Source organism: Drosophila pseudoobscura, chromosome 2 (genome assembly GCF_009870125.1).
Source record: "Drosophila pseudoobscura strain MV-25-SWS-2005 chromosome 2, UCI_Dpse_MV25, whole genome shotgun sequence".
In the NCBI taxonomy this organism is placed as follows: domain Eukaryota; kingdom Metazoa; phylum Arthropoda; class Insecta; order Diptera; family Drosophilidae; genus Drosophila; species Drosophila pseudoobscura.
Genome location: NC_046679.1, coordinates 26,342,943 through 26,364,811, shown reverse-complemented (window position 1 = coordinate 26,364,811; position 21,869 = coordinate 26,342,943). Strand labels below are relative to the sequence as shown.

At 44.4% G+C, this 21,869-nt stretch overlaps 6 protein-coding genes and 1 long non-coding RNA gene across 10 annotated transcripts in view; 4 read left to right on the top strand and 3 right to left on the bottom strand.

Annotated features, from left to right (window-relative positions):
- Positions 1 to 40: 40 nt before the first annotated feature.
- On the top strand, positions 41 to 2,278 carry Exd2 (Exonuclease 3'-5' domain-containing 2). The gene is made up of 3 exons (XM_001359621.5): positions 41 to 541; positions 605 to 1,729; positions 1,789 to 2,278. Exons 1-3 carry the CDS (start codon positions 339 to 341, stop codon positions 2,195 to 2,197), a joined length of 1,737 nt encoding a protein of 578 aa, XP_001359658.3. The 5' UTR covers positions 41 to 338; the 3' UTR covers positions 2,198 to 2,278.
- LOC4802814 (soluble calcium-activated nucleotidase 1) lies at positions 2,214 to 3,976 on the bottom strand. The gene is made up of 2 exons (XM_001359620.5): positions 2,811 to 3,976; positions 2,214 to 2,753 (listed from the first exon to the last, which is right to left on the bottom strand). The coding sequence occupies exons 1-2, from the start codon at positions 3,767 to 3,769 to the stop codon at positions 2,453 to 2,455; spliced, it is 1,260 nt and encodes a 419-aa protein (XP_001359657.3). The 5' UTR covers positions 3,770 to 3,976; the 3' UTR covers positions 2,214 to 2,452.
- A 498-nt stretch (positions 3,977 to 4,474) lies between these two features.
- On the top strand, positions 4,475 to 6,003 carry meigo (Solute carrier family 35 member B1 homolog meigo). The gene is made up of 3 exons (XM_001359619.4): positions 4,475 to 4,781; positions 4,835 to 5,296; positions 5,354 to 6,003. The coding sequence occupies exons 1-3, from the start codon at positions 4,577 to 4,579 to the stop codon at positions 5,716 to 5,718; spliced, it is 1,032 nt and encodes a 343-aa protein (XP_001359656.3). The 5' UTR covers positions 4,475 to 4,576; the 3' UTR covers positions 5,719 to 6,003.
- A 2,659-nt stretch (positions 6,004 to 8,662) lies between these two features.
- On the bottom strand, positions 8,663 to 8,914 carry LOC117183328 (uncharacterized). Its single transcript, XR_004468481.1, has 2 exons — positions 8,822 to 8,914; positions 8,663 to 8,751 (listed from the first exon to the last, which is right to left on the bottom strand). It is a non-coding gene; the product is annotated as an uncharacterized lncRNA (long non-coding RNA).
- Positions 8,915 to 11,066: 2,152 nt separating this feature from the next.
- The window catches only part of SNF4Agamma (SNF4/AMP-activated protein kinase gamma subunit), a 58,531-nt gene continuing 47,728 nt past the window's right edge, over positions 11,067 to 21,869 (top strand). The window contains exons 1-2 of one of the 4 annotated variants that reach the window (XM_033376865.1): positions 11,067 to 11,229; positions 11,289 to 11,449. In XM_033376865.1, the coding sequence (XP_033232756.1) occupies positions 11,082 to 11,229; positions 11,289 to 11,449 (309 nt within the window). In that variant the 5' untranslated portion in view covers positions 11,067 to 11,081. Of the gene's footprint in view, positions 11,230 to 11,288; positions 11,450 to 12,515; positions 12,671 to 13,811; positions 13,997 to 21,869 lie in introns of those variants that run through there. The other 3 variants (XM_033376867.1, XM_033376863.1, XM_033376864.1) reach the window with 3 other exon arrangements.
- Positions 15,198 to 16,961, bottom strand: cDIP (Common Dpr-interacting protein). The gene has a single exon (XM_001359618.4). It carries the CDS (start codon positions 16,900 to 16,902, stop codon positions 15,268 to 15,270), a length of 1,635 nt encoding a protein of 544 aa, XP_001359655.2. The 5' UTR covers positions 16,903 to 16,961; the 3' UTR covers positions 15,198 to 15,267.
- Positions 20,267 to 21,869, top strand: LOC117183326 (leucine-rich repeat-containing protein 15). The gene has a single exon (XM_033376868.1). It carries the CDS (start codon positions 20,494 to 20,496, stop codon positions 21,838 to 21,840), a length of 1,347 nt encoding a protein of 448 aa, XP_033232759.1. The 5' UTR covers positions 20,267 to 20,493; the 3' UTR covers positions 21,841 to 21,869.

Here is a 21,869-nt window from a genome sequence, read left to right as displayed (position 1 = left end):
CTAGCCAGTAATATTAAATCAAATATCAAAATCGAGGAAAATTGTTTCCAATTCTGAAAGGAGAACGATTAACCCGTTGTAGACCAAGGGCGTATTTCAATTTTCCACCAAAAATTATCAAAATTTAAAAATCTTTGCGCAGTTCAGGTGAATGATTTTGTGGCCGTTTTTATGTTCAGACGAAAGATGGCATGAATCTACAAAAAGAATTTACAATCGTCAATATTTTCAGTCATTTACCTCAAGTCGTTGAACTCTTTAAATAGAGGGGGCTTAAGTGTGCTTAGCTTTTTTTTTGTCAGACGGACTGGACAGCTGCTTCCCCAACAACGAAAACAATGAGCGTTGACAATACAAAAAAATTAGCTATTATTGCTGCCGGAGTGAGTCTTGTGTATGTCCTGGTGCGCCACAAGCACTCCCTGCTGTCCAGGATGCGGCGCACATGGCACTCGAACAGTCCGCTGCACAACAGGCGCGTAGAAGTCATCAACTCCATCCATGACCCAGCCGCCCAGGTCGTGCTAAACGAGCTGCGAACGTGAGTAATGTCCGGCGGCGTTCCACACGTAAACTAATCTAATAAGTAATTGCCGATCCTCAGTCACTGCCAGAGCTTTAAGGTGGTCGGCTTCGACTGCGAGTGGATCACGGTAGGGGGCAGCCGGCGACCCGTCGCCCTCCTTCAGTTGAGCTCCCACAAAGGACTCTGTGCTCTCTTCCGACTATGTACTATGAGGCAGATACCCAAGGACCTGCGCGACCTGCTCGAAGACGAGGCAGTGATCAAGGTGGGAGTAGCGCCACAGGACGACGCCAAGAAGCTGGTACACGACTACGGAGTGGGCGTCGCCAGCACACTGGACCTTCGCTTTCTGGCCGTCATGGCCGGACACAAGCCCGAGGGGCTGGGAAAGCTGGCCAAGACCCACGTAGACTTCGTGTTGGACAAGAACTGGCGGCTGGCATGCTCCAACTGGGAGGCTAAGCAGCTGGAGACTAGCCAAATCGACTACGCGGCCAACGATGCACTGGCTGCCGTGGCCATTTTCCAGAAGCTATCTAGCGATCTGGAGCCACGGAACTTCTGGGACTGGCGGCCATTGAGTGAGCAAAGCTTTCGGCCCAAAATAGAGCCCTTCCTGGACGTGGACTTCGCCAGGGGCTTCAACATCAATCTGTCGGCGGATGGGAGTCGTGCCCCCAGTTCTGGTTCCCAGAAGCAGAAGAAAGTGTCGAATAAAAAGCAGCAATGCCGCTACCTCGGAACTCAGTCGAAGGTCTTCTATGATAACTGCCTGCTGCAGGCACCCGACGGGGAGCTCCTCTGCACGATGGATCGCCGCAAAGCCTCCTGGTATTTGGCACAGAATCTGGGTACCAAAGTCAGCGAGAATCCGTTCACAGTGCGCCTGAACTTTGAGCCTGCGGGACGGGCTGTCGGAGAGGTTGGACGCTACTACCAGACACCCAAGGAGAACCAGTGCGTGGTGTGCGGCAATCGAGAGGCGTTAATCCGGAAGAATGTGGTGCCGCATCAGTACCGGAAGCATTTCCCGGTGGTTATGAAGTCGCATACCTCCCACGACGTTCTGCTGCTGTGCCCGCCCTGCCACCAACTGAGCAACATCTCGGATCTGCGGGTTCACTGCAAGCTGGCCGCCAAGTGCGATGCCCCGTTCAAGCACAGCGAAGGCAATGTCCGGTATCACGTCGATCCAGAGCTAAAGTAAGTCCTAAAGACACCCTCAACACTCAAGATAATCTCCGTTCTCTTCTGACTTTCAGGCGGGTCAAATCCGCTGCCAAAGCACTGCTGTTTAATGGCCACCGCATCCCCGAGCAGAAGATGGAGGAGATGCGCCGTACGCTTCTGGACTATTACAAGGATCACACCGAGGTCACAGATCAGCTGCTGAGAGAGGCCGCGGACGTGGAGTATCGAATGGAGAACGAAGACTATTGCCAGCACGGCGACAAGGTGGTTCAAATGTACCGTTTCGAATTTGGAGGCCTGATCGAGCTGGAGCGGCTGTGGCGGGAGCACTTTCTGCACACGATGAAGCCAAAGTTTCTGCCCGACCTCTGGAACGTCAATCACAATGCCGATCGCCTGGAGGTGCGAGCCAGCGAGGGGCGCGTAGACACTGCGGATTTGCTGGTGGCGGGACTGGAGATGAAGCCAAACAACGAATAATCGGGATGCTGGATTGTTTTGGTTTGCCGCGGGCTTTGTACGTTTTGTATTTTGGTAAAAATAAACTACAATACAATTTGATTTGCGCTATGGTACAGGAGGCAAATGAGCATCTCTGGATTAACCTAAAACTTGACTATAAATATAAAGCTTACCGTATGAGACGAGACACTATTACGTGGCTTACAGTATATACAATTACAACTGGAGCACCTTCGAGTGGCAGCACCTTCGACTGGGAGCTGGAAGCAACAGCTAAATGAACTCGAATCCCTCGTACTTGTAGTCCGTTTCGATGCGTGCCTCCGGTAGGATGGTCTTTCCCGACACAACGTCGAAGGCAGTGATGAAGGTGGAGGTCTTTCCGTTGAGCTCCTCGGACTTGATAGCAATGATGATGCTGTCATCGGTGCCGGGCAGGAACTTGAAGCTGGAGAATCCGTGCGTGGGCGCGGTGTTCTCCGGGTTGAGCCGAATCGTTTCGATGCTGTTGAAATTCTCGTCGGCCGACACCAGGACATTGCAGCCCATGTACTCGTCCTTCGTTTCGTTGTATCTGAAAGGGGATCCATCGATCGATTAGGGGATACTGATTCTCTATGGATTTTCTTACTTCTCCTTTGAGCAGCGACGCGGCAGGAAGAACCAGCGCTGCTTCAAGTCCGACCACGCCCCACTCTCGTGTATCATGTAGCCGGGCCAGGAGATTTGCAGCGATTTCAGCCGCAGCTGCTTGTAGTTGTCCACCCAGTTGAGAGAGCGCACCTCCCCGCTGGGCGATATGGCCTTCACGTACATGGGATTGTTGTTCTCAAAGTCCCCCATGCTCGTCGTCCACTCCTTGCCCATGGAGCCAACGTACAACGTCTGCTGCTTGACTGTGGCCCACTCCGACTTGAATCCCTTGGCGCTGTGACCATCCCCATCGAGCAATATCACCCACGGAATGGGCTTGTCGTTGACAATCTCGTATATGAGGCCCGTGCGATCGTCGAAGCTGAGCAGGCGGCCGTTGAATGTCACCAGCTCGGACAGCTCCATGCCACGTCCCTTCAGCGCAAAGGCCGACTCCAGCACGGTGGGCGCCCCGTCGTCCCAACTTATTTTGATCTCCGCCTTAGAAACCGTGAACGTGAGGTAGCCCTTCTTGAGGTAGCTCCGCCACGTGCTGCTGCCGTCGGGCTTCGCTATCTTCGAGCTGATATCTAGATCCGCTATCATGGCGATCCGGTAGTTGATAACGCCGCCACGCAGCCCCAACGGTGGCGTCAGGGGGTAGGTGGAGTTGTACGCCTCCGTGACAGCTCTGCCATCTAGGCTCTTGGCATCGATGATGCTCCTGCGCAGCCAGTAGCCTTCGGAGGAGGAGCGGGACCCCTGGCGGGCGAAGTAGAACAGAAGCACCAGAGCCACAACACAGACTACCAGCAGGGCAAAGTGGTAGTTGAAGCGAACCGTTCGATTTCCGATACGATACGTGGGCGTTCGCAGGGCAGAGCGCCAGTCGCGCATGTACATGGCGCGTGGCGAGGTCTCCTGTTCCCTATAAGCGAAGGCTGGGCTTTGTTGCATTTATGTGGGGCTCGGCGGAGTTGGAGTGTGGCACAAACAAGACTTGTGATGTGTCGGTTTTGGGTTTTTTTGTTTGGAATTTGACAGTGCGACCCATAGTAGAAACAGCTGACCAAATGCAAGTGCTGACGCTTTTGGCGGTTTTTTTGACGCGACAAATCAAGCTTTAGAAATCCAGATCTTTACTGAAGTATACATATATAATATTGATGTGATACATTAATTTTTTTCTTATTTATTTATTTTCATAACAAAATCATAATATAAAATAATTTGACATAATATGTAATTGGAAAATGTATCAAATGTGTAGTTACCGTGTAGTTAATTCCAGCCGAACAGCTGGTAGCCGTTTGCTCTATCTTTCTGGGATTAGCTCTCTTGTTCGTGGTGGGATGACCACTCTTCGTGGAGCAAGGTCCTTTTTCATCGCGACAATGTCCCTACATTCCATACTCGCTAAAGTTTTCTTACGTTTTCAATCCTTGACGGGGAACGATTAACCCATTGTAGACCCATTGCAGGGGGTATTTTAATATTCCACCGAAAATAATGAAGATTCATAAATTTAGCGCAGGTGAAAGATATCGTGGTTTTTTTGAAGCTCAGAGCAGAGATGGCATTAATCACCAAAGTTTCCGCCATTTACCTCAAGTCGTTGAACTGTTTAAATATAGGGGTGTTTAGTGGGCTAAATTCGACTTCTTATCGGCATATTTACGGTATATTTAGGCCACGTTTTAGGCCAGCTCATCACTAAACTAAACAATTAATTAAGGATTAAAATTCAAAAGACAGCTGCCTGCAATGAACGTACCCGAACGCAGCCGTTTCGTGATCTACGCCGTGGGAATCTTCGTCTGCTACTTCCTTTATGGCATTGTTCAAGAGAAATTGACGCGGGGGCGGTACGGCGAACAAGTACAGGCAGATGGATCCGTGGGCGAGCGCTTCACCTTTGCGCTGGCTCTGGTCTGGGTGCAGTGCGTCTGCAATTACATTTTTGCTAAGGGTGAGTCGATGTACATCTGCTAAAGGCCGTGTTTTCTAACCATCTTTTCGCAGTGCTGCTGACGGTGAAGCCGCAAAAGGAGGATACCACCCACACCGGTTCCTATGCGGCCTGCTCGCTCACCTATCTGCTGGCTATGGTCTCCACCACAATGGCCATGCGCTGGGTTCCCTATCCCACGGCTGTTGTGGGCAAGTCGGCCAAGCCGATACCCGTCATGATTCTGGGTGTGCTTATCGGACGCAAATCGTACAGCTGGACGCGATACGCGTGTGTACTGAGCATCGTGCTGGGCGTCATTCTGTTCATGTACAAGGAGGGAAAGGTCGCCAATTTGCCCGCCGAGACGACTCTTCTCGGCGAGGTCCTGCTCTTCCTCAGCTTGTCCATGGATGGACTGACGGGCGCCGTGCAGGAGCGCATTCGGGCGGCCAGCTCGCCCTCTGGCCAGCAAATGATGAAGTCTATGAACTTCTGGAGCACTCTGATGCTCGGTTTCGCCATGCTTCTGACTGGTATGCAGCTCATACATGTTGCCAAATCTTGCAATTGGAGTAATCTTCTCTCTTTAGGTGAGATCAAGGAGTCTTTGCATTTTGCGATCCGTCATCCGGAGGTCTGGACGCATCTCTCGCTGCTTTCGCTGTGTGGAGCCCTCGGCCAGTTCTTCATCTTCCTGACGGTGGCCAATTTCGGACCTCTGGCCTGCTCCGTGGTCACCACGACGCGAAAATTCTTCACCGTCCTGTGCTCCGTGCTGCTCTTTGGCAACGTCCTCATTGCCCGCCAGTGGCTGGGCGCTGTCCTCGTTTTTGCAGCTCTTTTCGTGGATATGCTGTATGGCAAGAAGCAGTCGCCGGCAGCGCCGGTGTCGTCCAAGAAGCACCCCAGCGATGGCGGCAAGCTGTCCGAGGAGAAGAAGGACCTGATTTCATAGAATTTATTAGACGGCTGTGTAGCCTAGTGTATATAGAATTATCGCGTCTGGCTTTAGCCCTTCCCCGGAACTGCAAATCGTACAAAATGTTGGTTTTTGTATAGCCGCGGTATAGCGAACAATGCATTCGATTCTTGATCTGCAACCTACAAAAATGTTGGACATTATTTAAGTAAACTAAACTATTGGTATCAATTAGAAAAGAACAACAAATATCTATTAGATCACTCGATCAAAGCCCCAAACAATAATTAAAAAACTATGCTACTTTTATTAGTTAATGTATTTAAAATTTTCATTTAATTAAGTCATTTAGTTAATTTCAAAAATTAATTAAATTCAATTTTGGTCCAACTTGAAGTGTACATAGGACGATTAAGCCATTGTCAACCCGAATTCGCCACGAATACGATGAATCTTGAAGAATTTTAGCACAGTTTAGGTGAAAAATAATGAGGAATTTTTCGTAATTAAAAAGAAACCGTTTCTAGAAGAATTTACAAACTATTATTTTCCATGAATTAGCTAAAGTTGTTAAATAGAGGGGGGTTAAGTGGGCTAAAATCGTTTTTCATCGGTATATTTGACAATAAGACGGTATATTTCGGTATAAGTATATTTTATCGGTAGATCCGCGGTCACACTGTTGCCGTTGCGCTCGAAATTTTATTATTTTTATTTAAAGTTGTAACTGTTTTTAAATGTTTAAACTAATTGATCCTGCTGCTTGTTACACAAGAGCAGAAACCGCAAGGAATGCAGTGAAATCAGCATGACCGGTTTGTAAGAGTGGACAAACACACGTGTGACAGCGTAATAGCCCAAGGATACGGCGCGAAGTCGCGCGAAATCTTAATGAAAGTTTTTCCCGAGTGTCGTAAGTGAAAGGGCAATCAAAATGCCGAATGATACCAGTGCCTAAAGTGTTTTTTAAGGATATAAATTCAGAAGCAGAACGAATTCAGTGCTAATTTACATAAATACAATATAATATTTTCTTTGGGTGAGTTCTTATTCTGGTGTTGTTGTTGTTGCCAGCTGTTTGCTAGTGTGTATTGGCCACCCACTGCCCCTCGTGACGTTTTTTCCGTTTTGGGCCTGTGTGAGTGAGTGTCTGTCAGTGATTTAACTTAATTTTAGCCACTAAATGCGATCGAAAGTGAGTGTGGGACGCCAACGGGCGACACAAGACATCGAAGTAATTGTGAAATATATGCGATAATAGCAAGTAATCTGAACAGCAGACCAGATGCAGGGCTTTTCAAAATTTCGATTTGGGTCTCACATGTTGTCAAGGCATTCGAGGACGGTGAGAGGGTGTGTGACACAACATACACCCCCAATGTGAACGCTCTCTCTCTCGTTCTCCTTTCGGACTTGGCGCTCTCTCGGAATGGTGGGTGGTTGTACCGTTAGTATTTTGCCGGTTGTTGTTGATTTGCCTGTGACGTAAACCTCTCTTCTCTCCCTCTGGCACACTGTCTTAATAGAAGCCGGCGAAATGCCTTGCCCCGACGGAATATTATATAAAGTTTTATTACATTTCATACTTTTGCACATCGTATCTACGGAAACTATAGTGGGAAAGTGATTTATGCTAGCGCCCTCCCCAGCGGCAGATAGCGAAAAGCCCCTCTTATCGCCCGCACAAGTACGGAACGGAGCGCAACAGTAAACAAAACAAAAGAGCACATGCAAAAATAATATACCCGGACGCAGGGTCCATACATACATACATATATACATACATATAATATATGCACGCACGATGTGGTTCATTGAAATGAGTTTTCACGCTGATAATGCGACACAGAGAGACACAGATTGATAGAGAGTGAGTGGAAGATACAGATAGAGGGACACAATTAGCTACGGCATGTCTGCTTGGCCAGACATCTGCAAATCATTATATAGACGGGCTGATAATCGAAATAATCGAAATACTGACATCATGTGTTGAACGAAATTCTGAATGAATGTGGTACATCGGTACAACCTTTCTTTGCCACCCTGTGACCCTCAAAAACTTTCACTTTCGCCGGGTTGTGGTCGTCACGGCTCTCACCTGACGCCGGAGCCCGGGGCCAACAAACGCATTTGACATTCGACCAAAATAAAAGCAACAACCAATTTATGTGAGCAGCAAAGGCCAAAAGTAAAAGAGAATCGAGCTGCTCTTTCCCTATTTATAAACTGTTTTTCATATTTCACACGTTTGTGTGTGTTTGTTTGTCGGCCCCAACTGTCTGCCCGACCAGGTCCTCGTCACTCAACCAACCCCCCACAACGCCGCCCATGATGTCATCCTCTGTCGAGGACTGGTGCTTGCGTGGGGAGGGGGTCCGGTCCGAGTCACATGTTTGGATGCGCGCCCAAAAGAAACACAAAGAAAACCCAACGAGAATAGCAGAAATTTCCTTTGTGGGTGGGCAATAGTTTTCCCTCAGACGCAAATCGCGTCAGATTCTTCGCCAAGCGAAACGTGAAAATTGTTTTCCTTTAAACTGTTGACTATAATGATGGATTGGATGGATGTGTCGGTCGTGCCTCAGATAATTGTCGGAAAATTCAAAAAGAAAATCTATTCATCGCTTCTTAAAATTTTTTATAATTTTAATAATTCCCCTTCTAATTGTAACAAATTTTTTCATACCATGTCTGCAAGTTTTTGTGCGCTTGATCAGCGGCGGATTGCATACTGACGATCAGTATTAGTTGTTGATTGACATGGAAATGCTATATCAAATGAAAGATAGATATATGTATATATAGAAATGACAAAGATATAAATTGAACACAATTCCTGGGACAGAAAAGTTCTTCGTCTGGACTTGATTGCATCAGAGCATGAAATGGCTATTGGATGCTTTTCGTCTTTATTTTCTTCCTTCTTCACTAATAGTCCGCCCAAGCGGAATGAGTCACTCACTTTTCCAATTAAATTTTATTTTTATTTTCATCATCGGCATCCTCCATATCCTCCCTCTGCCACCATGCTCATCCCCATCAGCATCAGAAGCGTCGGCAGCGCATCTGTACAAACAGTCTCCAATTAGCACCAAGCAATATCTCTTTCCATCCCTCCCCCTCTCTGTGCGCTCACGTGTTTGGTTTTGCAAAGGAAACAGCTGATGGCCGAACGCTCTTTTGTATTTGTTTTTATTGCGTATACGCAGTTTCTGGTTCGTTCTGTGGGAGACGACTCTCTGCTTTGCCTCTGTGCTTTTATGAATTAAACATAATGCTGCTCCTCTCTGTCTCTCTTCGCTCACGCTCTCTTCATTGCACATGCGACCATTTTTTTTTTTTGTTATCTGCGTCGGCTTTAAATGAACCCCAATCGAATGCAGTTCAGTTTCTCTCTGGCATTCTCTCTCCGTCTCTGTTTTTCTTTGGTTGCACCCAAGGTATATTAAATACCAGGGTAAGGCAGTACTCTCTCTTCCTCGCATAGTGCTCGCACTGAAACAGGTTTGGCTGCCAATGAGAGGCCGCTCTCTTGCACAGCCATACCTTGTTCTGAGTATACCTTGCCTTGCCTGGGCTCTCTTTGTCAATTAGCGAATGCATTTTGGACTCTTGTTGTTGGACTAGTTGTTGCTTGCTCTTTCTCGCTTTTGGCTTCTTCGGCCGCAATTTCGTTCGGTTTATTTTGGTGCTGCATTCATTTTGGCCGCGTTTCGTTTTCGCTTTCGGACTCGCTCGGTCTCGTCGCGTCGCGTCGCGTCGCTGTTGTTGGCCAATTTAATTTTTGGCAGTTGCATAAAACAAAACGCGAAATTCCGCAGCACCAGCCAGCCGCCTGCTCTCTCTCTATCTCTCTCTGTCTCTCTCTGTGTCTCTGTCTCTGTGTGTGTCTCTCTGTCTCTGCTTTGTTTGAGTTCTCATGCTCTTTGTTTTTATTATTTCCACGGGCCCACAGTCGGAAAGTGTTTGCAGCGGGTTCTAAATATTATAATTCGGTGTTTTTTTTTGTTTCTATGTTAATTTGTCGAACAACGCGAAAAGCAATAAGTAGAGCAAAAATCAATAAAAAAAAAAACAAAAATCATCAAACAGTTTCCGAGAACACATCCACAGTGGTTATGCCCATAACTGAATGATACTATATATGATGTATCGGAATGATATATAGTACATTTTATTCCTGTGTTCGCTTGTGCGTGTTATGCAAACGTTCTCTTGGCAGTGCCGCAAAAATACCAGTCGTGAGAAATATCGGAAAATAAAGCTTACAGAATAATATTCATAGTGAAATTGAGCAAATGTCGTAATTAAAAGTGCATATTTCTTTGATTAAACGTTGATCAAAATTTATAACAAAATAAACTTCAGAGCTCTTTCATTTCTGGGAGCTTACAGAACAAGAAGCAAACGAATTTATTTAGGTAAATACTCGTAAATTGCTCGAATCAAATAAATATGTATATTCCTTGTCTTGTTCATTCATTGACTTGTTTACGTAAATAAGGCAAAAGAATTCTAGAAAAGTGCCAAGGAATATCTGAGAGATAAAAGACGGCAAATGCGAAATCAGTGACGTAAAATGGAAAATTTAATGGGAATTTAGCCAATAGAGAAATTTCCGATCAAACAATGTAGATTAAATTTTGAAGAAAGCTAAGTTTTATACAAATTTATGCCTCTAATCTATGGTATTCATTTTTTGTATTAGTTCCAATCATTTGCTCTGCTTTACTGGCATCATTTTTCTGCAAGTAATGCAATTCTTTAACCATAGCTTCTTCTATTGTAAGAATATCGCCATAAAAACCCCCCATAAGCCCGTCTAGCCGTAATAAATGACATTCCATCTCTTTGATGTGTAGAAATGTCTAATGAAAATGTCGCACAAAATAAACTAATAAATTTCTAGCGAAATTCGTCAGAATTTGTAATTAATGGAGCGAAAACAGAGAGAACGTTTCAATTTGACGAAAAAATACACATACGCCGCGTTGTCGCGTGGCGGAAAGACAGCTGTTCGACCGCCCGCTCTCTCTCTCTCTCTCTCTTTCTTTCTCTTTTTTCTTTTCATTGCCCTCTCTCTCTCTCTCTCTTTTTCTCTCTGTGTCTGACCCTCTCTTTCGTCAGTTGAATGACTTGAATGGCACACTTTTGAGGAATGTTTTCTGTCATTTTAGTGCATTTTTTTGTGAGCTTTTAAATTATGATATCCTCCTGCATGAGCGAGCGGCCATACTGGGGTCCGTTTCGTAGCGCACTTTGAGGCGCTCAAAAGAAACCGTTGCGTGCAAGGAACCCGTTAATACCATTCACTGACCATTGATTTTCATTCTCCCTCTTTCTTTATTGCAGCGTGGTCTAGAATTAACTTTAAAAAAAAAATATATTTTAACAGCATGCACAGTAGTGCTGGAGGAGGAGCGGCAGGGGGCGGCAGCTATGAGGATGTAGCCGCCGCTCGCCGCGGACGCTTCCGCATCACATCATCCACGCCCCAGGGACCGCCGGAAACGACGCTGGGACGCTTCCGCCTGATGCCCACATGTAAGTGTTGGATCGAAATCCTCTGTCTGACTTTTGCTAATTGTTTTCTCCCGTTGCAGCTAATTATGGCGCCATTTCACCCATCCTGCAGCGCGGGCGCTTCGCTGTCATACCCGAGGAGCCGCAGGCAGGATCCCCGGCCCTGGGTACACGTACACCCCCTCCCGGCGGCCGAACAGCACGCTCGCCCTCGCCCGAATGGGACTTTGACATTGAGCAGGTGAGTGGCGGGGTGGAGGAAAATGGTGAATGGAGTTTCTACTCCACTCCTTTGGCTGTTTCTGTTTCTGTTTCTGGTGGCGTAATGGCTTCAGTGCAATGCGCCATTTTTATTGATTTTCTTTGGGGTGAAAATGAAGTTGCAAAGTTTGTTTGTTTGGAGCAGAGTTTGACAGCGGGTGCCGAAAGTGTGAAGGGCATACCAAGGCAAAAAATTCTTCATATTTATTGCTCATAAATTGGTTTTTATATGGTCTGTAAAATATTCAAAATTTTACATTGAATATTTTCAAATGGTTTTCACTTTTAGTTGCTCTACCCCTTATATTCTATGAGAATCTACATCTGGTAGATGTCATCTACAAATTGAAGTGTGATTTGAACTTCCCGCCAACATAAACATACTTACAATGCGATGTTTCTAGAGATGTGCGAAAAAAATGGAATACTTATCGCATATTCGATTAATAACTCGGTCTTGTGATCTTCACTCAAAACACTCCAGTGAGAGGAAAATACTTTGATTTACTTTCCACAATTTGTTTTGTTAAAAATCTTGTTTGTAAAAAGGCCAAACTTTTAAAATTGAATGTCATATTTAATGCGGTTCCATACCCCATACAACGCGTGCATGCATGCGCAAAGTGTGAATGGCAATTTTCTGTCTTACCACTGTTTCCGTCTTTTTAATTTTTAAATTTTAATTTTTATCGCGGGGGTAATACAAATATTACCTTATTAAATACAGGGGCTTTAAGTGGGCTAAGTTTGTTTTGTATCCTATATTTACGGTTTCTCTGAGGGTCGAACGGTCCTACTGCTGCGCTCTACTGCTCCTCCCTTGCGACGAAAAAATGAGTCGGGAGAGCGGAATTTTGAATGGACTATTGACACGGGTATGGACAACAGGCAAAAAGAGCCAAGCCAAATGGCAAGCTTTATAGAAATCCCACCTCTCAAAATTGGATATTTGTCTTCAAGGTATATTGGGCAAAAGGGTTGATATAACCTTGCAGTGGCTGCATTTTCTGGGCCGCTATACCTGTTGTCCATACCTTTTTTCTGAGGCATGGGCGCGCAATTTGAAAGAACGGCAGACCCAAAATATAATATAAGAGTTTAATCAGATGATTAGTTGTGGATGTTGTTATGTTTTTTTATTGTTTTTCTTCCAACACGATTCTAGCCCAATTTATAGTGTAAAAATAAAACGAAAGCGGTGGTACGAACGGTCGTTGTCCGTCTTTTTAATTTTTAAAATTTAATTTTATCGCGAGCAGTGGTACGTGCGGTCGTTTTGTGGAAAAACTTCCAGCAAACAACTACGCTGGCTGGATATTTTGATATTTGTGTGTGCGTGTGTGTGTGTGGAATGTGTGTTTTTGTGCCGAATAATATTGTTTTGTGATAAGCTGCGTACCAAGCTTTTAATTGTGCGCGAACGGAAAGGGCAGCGGCCAGCAGCAAATGCAACAACAACAGAACGCCTCGTGAAGTGCAATATTGTGGCATTTAATCTTTTTCTCTGCTCTTGGAAATGAAATGTGCGCAAAATACTCGGCAATCGACAGTCAGTATTTATCATTTAGTTGATCAACAATAGCAAGAATTGCGTGTGTGGAGAGAGTGTACATATAATTCCAGTATTAAAATAAAAAATCAATAATCAACGATCAGCTGTTGCGCACAGCAGCACACACTCACTCACACACATGTGAACAACAGTGGAAGCAGCGGACGTTGGCAGTGTCGGGAGGGGAGGGATGGAGGTTTTGGCAGCGTTTGGAAATTTTCCATGGACAAATAAATACTTTTATTTGCCTCCGTTGCTTCTTTCATTTCTTCGCGAGTCTTGCTGCTTTTTTGTTGTAATAATTCTTAAATAAATTAAATTTGTGAGAGTGCCTGCCAGTGACGTAGGCAGCAGCAGCAGCAGCGCAGCTACCCTCCGCTGCTTCCAGTTCTGCCGCCTCGATCAGTGGTGTCCAAAGTGGAAACGCGCGCCCGAATAATTTTTCCCGCTCGCATTGTTTTTATTAAAATCAATTAATTCCTCTTATTGCTGATATTGCAATTGCTCTTCACGTTGTTGTTGTTGCCACTGCTGCTAGTGTGTGATTTATTTGGTGTTGAACAAAATGGCTGATAATTACTTAAGCAGTGAGAAATGAGTGCGTGCGCGCTCGTGTGTGTGTGTGTGTGTGTGGAAATGTTATTAATCTAATCTCGAAAGTCAACACCTTCCAAGTGTTTGGATGTTCAAAACCCCCTGCTCCCCTCTGCCCACTGAAATAATAATAATAATAATTTCGTTTTAATCTTCAACAAACGTCCGTTCTCTTCTTATTTACAAAAATTGTTAGCCTAATCGCGAAATTGTTTACAAAAATTCAAGAGTATAGTAGTGTTCTCGTCCGTTCACATAACTGTGACGGTGACGGTGACAGTGACTGTGACAGTGAGTGTGCCAGTGCATTTTTGTGTTTTAAATTTCCATTCAACAAGAGAATCAACATTATTTCCAGTGGCTGATTAGCAAGAACAAAAGGTTGGTGTTACTTTCTTAGTCAACCCTTTAACCCTACCCCCCCTCCCCTTATTCGATTGTTTAATTGCCAAAAATATATGATTTATTTTTGTATGCCTTTTTTGCGTTTCTTTTGTGTTGATATGATTCGATCCCACCCCCCCTCCCCCTTTTCGCGTGGATGTGACTAAGTGGGAAATTCCCTTCACTGATGAGTGAAAGGGACATTTCCCTCCACTTCCAGCTATTGGTACTTTATTTGATGGCGGTATTTTTAAACTAGAAAATTCTGAAGGGTAATTGAGCTCTCAGTAATTCATTTCCACGGATGATGAGTTTATGGGAAATTCCCGTGATGAGATCATGTATGGGAAATACCAGGTATTGGGGATATTTTCTTGGTTTTTGCTCTGCAATATCTTATCATCCGTATTATCTCCATTTTGGCAATTATCGTTTTGGTCTTGGAAACCACCTTTCAATTTAACGCCCAGACCTGTGGAGCCAGCCCAGCAAGTGTTCGACCTTTGATTTCTGGCGGAATATAGTACATAGCATATAGAGAATATGGTAATATCGAATGCTAACATTTACAGTTGCGCCGATCGGCACGAGTTGTATGCCAATTACCGTTAAACAGAAAACTGCATTTCGAAAAAAAAACACTGATCGACCGCACAGAGAGAATGTACATACATACAGAGGAAGTGCGAGTATATAGAGGACTAGTTATATACATAGAATGATCGCATGCACACGATCGTTAGCTCTTGCCTGAAAACTGAAACTGTTTTTGTTTATCTTGGAAATTAGCAGGCCATCAAGTGCCTGTAATTAATTCTATGGAATCTCTCTCTCTCTCTATCTCTCTATCTATCTATCTCTCACTTACGCAATTCCTTCTCAGATTCTTTCGACTCAGTTCTGTTTATTCTTTCATTCTGTTCCCTCAAGAGTTGAATGAACGCTCGCTTTCAATATCTTTTGGAGCGACCATCGGGGAACCAAAGAAGGCCCCTCCTCGACTTTGCTTTGGCTTGAAAATCAATATTTTTGTGCAAATATTTTGTTACGTATTCGACAAAACGACACAAAACAAAAAGGCAATATTTACAAGCAAATTGCGATTTTTACGGGTGTTGCCAGAGGTCAGGCGAAGAGGCATTGCCAGCAGAGATAACAGCTTTTATCGATGCTCTCCGGATACACCAGTAATCGGAAATTGAGGTCAAAACAAAACATATTTATTACTCAAACAATAGAACTTTGGAAACTTTGGATTGGAGATCGAATTAAACAGAAAGTGTGACCGTATTCCAGATGGTGTGATTGAGCCTCTCAATGGAGGCCATGCGATCGTTCAGCTGTTCCAGAGCCTCCATTATCCTATCGAACTTTGCCTCAAAATGCTGCACCACGGCCTGGAGTTCCTTGCGAAGTTTCTCAACCTCCGAGGGCTCACTCTCTCGCTCCACGCTGGCGGAGTAGCCCGATTCGGTTTCAGTGGAGGAATAGCCTCCCAGAGGCTCCCTCTCTGGCTGGCGGTACATGCAGGCAATACCATGGATGTACTCCCCGGGGAAATCGGGGTCTACAGCGTCCACCGTGTAGGTGATGCCATTGGGACGGATGAGCATGTCCATGATGGTCCGCAGGCTGAAGCAGTTCCAGTTATTGGCATGCAGATAAAAGTGCGTCAACTGGGAGAGCAGTGGGAATGCCGTAGGATCGATATCCGTGAGATTGTTGCCGGAAATGTCCAGCTTTCGGAGTTGTGGCATCCCCTGCAGTGCCGCCAGTGGGAGTTCCTGCTGTCCCGTGCTCCGCAGATCGAGGAGCTCCAGCTCGGGCGTCTGCCAGGCCTCGGGCAAGGGCGCCAGCTGGGGATTATCAGCCACATCCAAGTGCCGCAGGCGGGGCACACGCGTGAGGGAGGCCATCTGGACGAGCGAGTTGTTGCGCAGCACCAGATACTCGAGGGTCTCCGACGCGGGGAAGTACAGCTCCCGCACCCGGTTATCGCTGAGGTCGACCTCCGTCACCGATCCGTAGAGATTGACGCGGTCCAGCGAGCAGTTTCGCACCGACAAGCGGCTGGCGTTCAGGTTGAGGAGCAGCACCGTCAGCCGTGGATTGTGTGAGAGATCGAGAGAATGCAGGCGGTGCTCCTGTCCCACGCGGAAGGCGTACTCCTGCAGATCCTCCAGGCGGTTTGTGTGCAGGGACACGCTATGGAGGCGGGGATTGTAGGCAAACAAATCGCCTGCCACGGTGGTCAGCAGATTTTGGGCCAGAAGCACCGTTTGGAGGCTCTTTAGGTCGTCAAATATCCTTGGGGGAAGCTCTTCGAGTTGGTTTTCGATGAGATTCAAGTACTGGAGACTCTGCAGACCATCGAAGGTGTCCGTTTCCAGGCTCCTGATCCTATTTTGATTGAGGAACAGGAACTGCAGATTCCCGGCTCCAAAGAAGCTCTTATCGTTGAGTTCCTCCAGCAGGTTGTCCGAAAGGAGGAGGATAACCAGCTTCTCGGCGCCGAGGGCAAAGCTGTCCCACCGCATGTGCCTGATGCCACACGATCGCATGTCCAGCTCTGTGACCTCCAGACTGTACAGCAGCCTCGCGGGAAAGTGCACAAAGGTGCAGTTCTCGAATATCAGGGCTCCCGTGGGCTGGTCGTCGCCCACCACCTCGTAGGTGCTGCCATCCGGGGTGATCCTTACCTCCGTCTGAAGGTCAAAGGAGGCCCTCTCGTCCTCCCTGTCGAAATTGAAGCCACTGCAGCGGGTTTGCTCCGCCTGGACGAGGCAGTGATCCGCCAAGCTCTCCACGCGGATGAGATCTGGTGTGATCTCTGCTGATGCCACCAACGCCACCAGCCACCAACTCACCAGGGACCACACCTCAAGGCTATTCCGGACGTACATTTGGAGCGTGTGCTGTGGCTGTGCTCCGCGGTTCACGATCAGCTCTCAACTGAAATGATAAGCCACGAATATGATGCCATAATGCTATAATTCCATGTCTCCCATCCATCCATCCATCATTTCTATATAATTTTCATTCTACCTAGTATTCATGGTGTTTTGATTTTGCAAAAAAATATTAAGCACAGCTTCAAACAGCGTCTCAATAGATACTCTAACTATTACTTCCACTGTAATATGGGGAAAATATCGATAATTATCGAAAAAAAGGTGTGTTCTGGTTTTATCTGGCATTTTTAAGATTTGTTTGTACTCAAAATCTGGTATTATTCCCTTTTTCCAGTGAATGCTTGATATACATCGATACATATTCGATAAATACTAATAGACGATTGCATGATCATCATCGCTCGATATCAAATTGCAATTATCGTTTGGATCTATCGATAAACCTAAAAGTACATTGATTTCTCTTCATATTTCATCAGATTAAATGTGTAATATGCTGAGATTTGTATAGGGCAAAATATAATCTATTTTATTTTGTTGTCATCATCGTTTTGACATGTGTATTATAATTCGTTCGAATCATTGTTTAGTTGGTGTTTTTTTATATGGAGAGGAGCGACTCTTTATGTCTCTCTCTATCTCTCTGTCTCTCTTTGTCTGAAGTTCCGCGCTCTGGTGCTTCTGTTCTATAGAGAATTTCTATATTATGGCCATAAACGGATTTCAGCCCATGAAATGTCCAGCAAAAACAAGCTCTTTCTCTTTTGTCTGGCCTCTTATCATGGCAGTATTATTTACTTAATTTACTTAAAGCTTTTGTGTTTTGTGGCCCACAGAAGGTGGAAATCATTTGGTGGCTGATAAGCAGAGTCTTGGCCACAGACTAGGGTATTTTCCGCCCATGAAAAACACGTGGAAATACATTTGTATATTTTCTCTAATAAATTTGAGTACATTTTATAGTTTTTTCTAGATCGTAAACGTCGCTTTTTAGAATATAAAATTCACGCTAATTTTGCGGATGATTCATGTTCTAGCGAAGAGTTTTCTTTATAGGGTGGGCTTTTCTTTAACTGTTCTATTTCAATTTATTTACAAAGAATTCTCTGGCAGAGATTCAAAACAAATTCTAGCAACATTTTACATACAATTTATATAATTTATTACGTTAAAGAAGACCCTCTTTAGTTAATTGAAAAATATCACAAAAATTATAACAATCCATTATCGGAATCGTCGTTGAACGAACACGTTCAACCTGCTTTTCAGTCGCTCAATTATTTTGCCGCTCAGCGAATGACAAAAGTATTTAAATTGTGGAAGGAATTCAAATTCAAAGTCGCTTAAAGCTTTCAACAAACAAATTTATACGCTTGTTGAGAATTAACGCCCAATATTTTCATGGGACTTAAGGTTTTATTCGAAGCAAACAAAACCCGCTTTTCCCCAGTCTTTGGAAATTATATTTGATAATTGATCTGCCTACGAGTATTTGCTTATTGTTTAAAGATGATTATTAGTAGTAGTCCAATGGCTTTTTAATTATTTGAGCCATGATGTACGATGATGTACACATATGTATATCTTTGTGTTTGTCTTGAGTTCTCAATTGGAATGGCATGACTTCGTTTAGCGATATGAAACGAATGTCGCACTCTTGTTTTCAATTCAATTTCCAGCAATTACTTTGCATATCCCCCAAGAGTCGAGAGACCCAGTCGAACCGGCGGGGAAGAAAGAGAAGGAGTGAGGAAATCATCATCAGCCTGCCTCTCCTCTATGTTGGGTTCATAAAGGGTATAAATGGGTATGCTGTATCCCTCTATTAACTACCTATATATCAAACTTACTTACAATCGGAGGACTCTTCGAGTAGGGATCGATTTTTGTAAGCCATCCACCTCTCGTTCTAAGAGCTAGAGTTCCCTCTAGTTTTGTAGAGTATCCTCTAGTTCCAATCTTTTGATTTCTGTTCTCCACCCCCGACTGCATTTCCATACAAATCAACGAAATTTCCACAATAGTTTTGCTGTGCAAACAAATGGGATACAATGCAGGGTAGTACGTGCCTCATACACACACATATACAGATAGTATATAGCCATCAGTCATGCTGGATATCTCTTTCTATATGGAACGTACTATTCGTACTTTAACGAGTGAACTGAGGTCTATTGTGGGGGCCTGGTGCTCCTTTTATATGGCGCCTTCTGGCAGTTTATGGCGCTTTATTTATTTCATTAATTTTATTGCTCAAGTCAGGCGCTAAATGTTTAAGATTTTCCAGTGAAATAAATCACAGAAATTGTAGGTTCAAACGATGACGAAATTGTTCACAGAATGATGATATAATTCTACGGGAAAAAAATGCGATAATTTGCACATAAATGCAGGGGCATTACTTTCTGGTTTATAGCACTTTAAGTACTCTTAAAAATTAATGGATAATTGAGAGGATAGAAGATTTTAATAGTTGTCTGTGTAATGGATGATTTAAGGTGTGATATTGATAGGAAAAGCATGGTATTGAATGGAATTATACATGATATTGATACGAAGTTGAATGGTGGTAATCAAAGGTGTACTCGCTGGGCTAGATTAGGAGCTTTCATTGTACCCAGAATTCAACAACAAAATACTCGTGGCGCGGGGTATATGAATATCGAACATCGACGGAAGTGATACGCTTGTGTACTCGTATGTACAGATGATAAAATTAATGAGCAAAAGTGTTCATTCTGATACTTGTTTCATCCATTGAAAGTTATCGTAAATAATTACTACAATTATTGATTAATGAATAGAGATAAAGAGTGCGATTAAAGAGCTGTCTCTTGAAGCAGTTGAAGCAATGCAATTCATTGACGGTGTAAGGCAACCCCATATTAACCCTAACCAACCCCATATTAGCCCTTACCGATATTAACCCCGATCCCGATAGGTTTTATGCGATAGGTTTGATGCGATATGATACTGCGATAAGTCGGAGGCAATTAATTCGACGATCGACAAGAAGATAAAAAAGACGTAAAATAAAGAAGTTAATAAAAGTAAAACCAAGAACCGCGCCACAACAGAAATAATGATTTGAAACCGAATCTGAGAGGAAATTCTATAAAGATATAGGAGACACATTCCCGTACTTCTGCAAACTAGAATCTTACATCAATGCCGAGAATCTATTTAGAGTAATACCGTGAAAAAGTGGTTCGTATCGTTGAATCCAGACCGAATGAGACACACTTTCGGCGGTAGTCAGAGCCTATCGTATCAGCTGATATTCCAGTTGCCTATAATTTATAGGATTACTCGAACTGCGGGTAACCCCATCAATCGTCGATCGTCGAGTGTCGAGTGTCGAGTGTCGAGTGTAGGAGTGGAGAGAACGTGCTTATCGGCCGGCTTTTGATTCGAAATGAACTAAGTAATCGCCGAGTTGTAGAGGAGCTCCGCGCGAATATTCATTGAAGAGGAATCATAAATTTTTATGAGCAGAAAAAAACAAAACAAAAACCCAAAATTCAACGACCAGTTTTTGGATGCTCTCACGAAGGTCGTGTTCTGTTCTGTTTATCGTCTTAAATGTGCCATAAAAGCTTCTCGATTCCAGTTCTATGTTTAGTTCTTCGTCAACAAAGATCCACAGAGATGCTGTCGCTCCGAAAATTAGAGGCTGTGTCGACGATTCTGCTGTTTGTAGCCTCCATTTGTGAGTCAGAGATGCGGATACAGGATGCAGATAAAGAAGGGAGCCGGAGAGGGCTGAAGGAAGTGCCAGTGGAGCGATTAGATTGTCAGGAGAGCCTCTGCGTGGGTTTGGAGTATCCCTCAGCCTTAGAGGTGGCCTTTTTTGGAGAGAATACCGCGGAGAAACTGAAGGACTACAAAGCACTGATCATCCACAGCTCGCGACTGATGAATCTACCAAGAAATGTCTTTCAAAGTCTGCCACAACTCGTGGAATTTGATGTCTTGGAAAGTGAGGTGCAGCACATAGAAAGAGAGTGCTTTAGGGGTTCGCAGAACTTGAAGATACTCAATCTGGGTGGAAATTCTATAAAGGAATTGGAACGAAACACCTTTGATCTTTCGACAGAGCTGGAGGAGTTGAATCTATCCGACAATCAATTGGAAGAACTCCCAAGAGGAGTATTTTTACCCCTCAAAAAGTTACAGAAACTCAATCTATCCAACAATCAACTGAAGATTGTTTCTCTAGATGTTTTCACCCATTTAAATGCACTTCAAACCGTGAATCTAGACAGCAACAAACTCAAAGAACTCCCCAGAGGACTCTTTAGACCGCTGAGACTACTTTCAGCTAGAAATAATCTATTGGAACAGATATCCATGAATACTTTTGAATCCATAGAGCATTTAATACTCTCTGATAATCCACATCTAACGAGACTTCGTCTCAAAGGAGACATCCAAGAGCTGCAGGCCTCCAATTGTGCTCTGAAATCTGTGATTCTCGATGGTCGCATCATCAGACTTCGATTGGATAACAATCTTCAGCTGGAAGATGTGAAAATTACCCAGCCTCAAGCCCTGGAGCAGCTCGATTTGGCCAATACGAATCTGTTGAGTCTGGATTTTCTATCAAAGGCCACTGGATTGATGGACTTGGATCTGTCGGGCATAGATAAGCTCAAGGATACCCCAGATCTGTGGAAATCGAAGCACTTGGAGCGCTTGAGCATCACCTATCCCATGGATATGTTGCCGAAGCTAAAAGACTTGAACTATCTAGAGATACAGCAGGAGAAACTGCGAGAGATTTACATCAAGGATGTGGATTATGATTTCTTTGTGAAAGAAGATGGGATTAAATGCGACCATTTGATGGAGCTCTTAAGCGACAAGGAACTGGCGAAGGATGTGACCTTTTGGGAGGAGGATTCGACACTCTTATGTGGAAAGCATTAGGTAGACTTTAAGGGAAATAAATAAAAGAT

Coding starts and splice junctions, on each gene's coding strand:
- Exd2 (XM_001359621.5), top strand. CDS start 339: ATGAGCGTTGACAATACAAAAAAATTAGCTATTATTGCTGCCGGAGTG. Junction 542..604: donor GTGCTAAACGAGCTGCGAAC/GTGAGTAATGTC, acceptor GCCGATCCTCAG/TCACTGCCAGAGCTTTAAGG. Junction 1,730..1,788: donor CACGTCGATCCAGAGCTAAA/GTAAGTCCTAAA, acceptor TCTGACTTTCAG/GCGGGTCAAATCCGCTGCCA.
- LOC4802814 (XM_001359620.5), bottom strand. CDS start 3,769: ATGCAACAAAGCCCAGCCTTCGCTTATAGGGAACAGGAGACCTCGCCA. Junction 2,754..2,810: donor CGTCGCTGCTCAAAGGAGAA/GTAAGAAAATCC, acceptor ATCCCCTTTCAG/ATACAACGAAACGAAGGACG.
- meigo (XM_001359619.4), top strand. CDS start 4,577: ATGAACGTACCCGAACGCAGCCGTTTCGTGATCTACGCCGTGGGAATC. Junction 4,782..4,834: donor CAATTACATTTTTGCTAAGG/GTGAGTCGATGT, acceptor ATCTTTTCGCAG/TGCTGCTGACGGTGAAGCCG. Junction 5,297..5,353: donor TTTCGCCATGCTTCTGACTG/GTATGCAGCTCA, acceptor TTCTCTCTTTAG/GTGAGATCAAGGAGTCTTTG.
- cDIP (XM_001359618.4), bottom strand. CDS start 16,902: ATGTACGTCCGGAATAGCCTTGAGGTGTGGTCCCTGGTGAGTTGGTGG.
- LOC117183326 (XM_033376868.1), top strand. CDS start 20,494: ATGTGCCATAAAAGCTTCTCGATTCCAGTTCTATGTTTAGTTCTTCGT.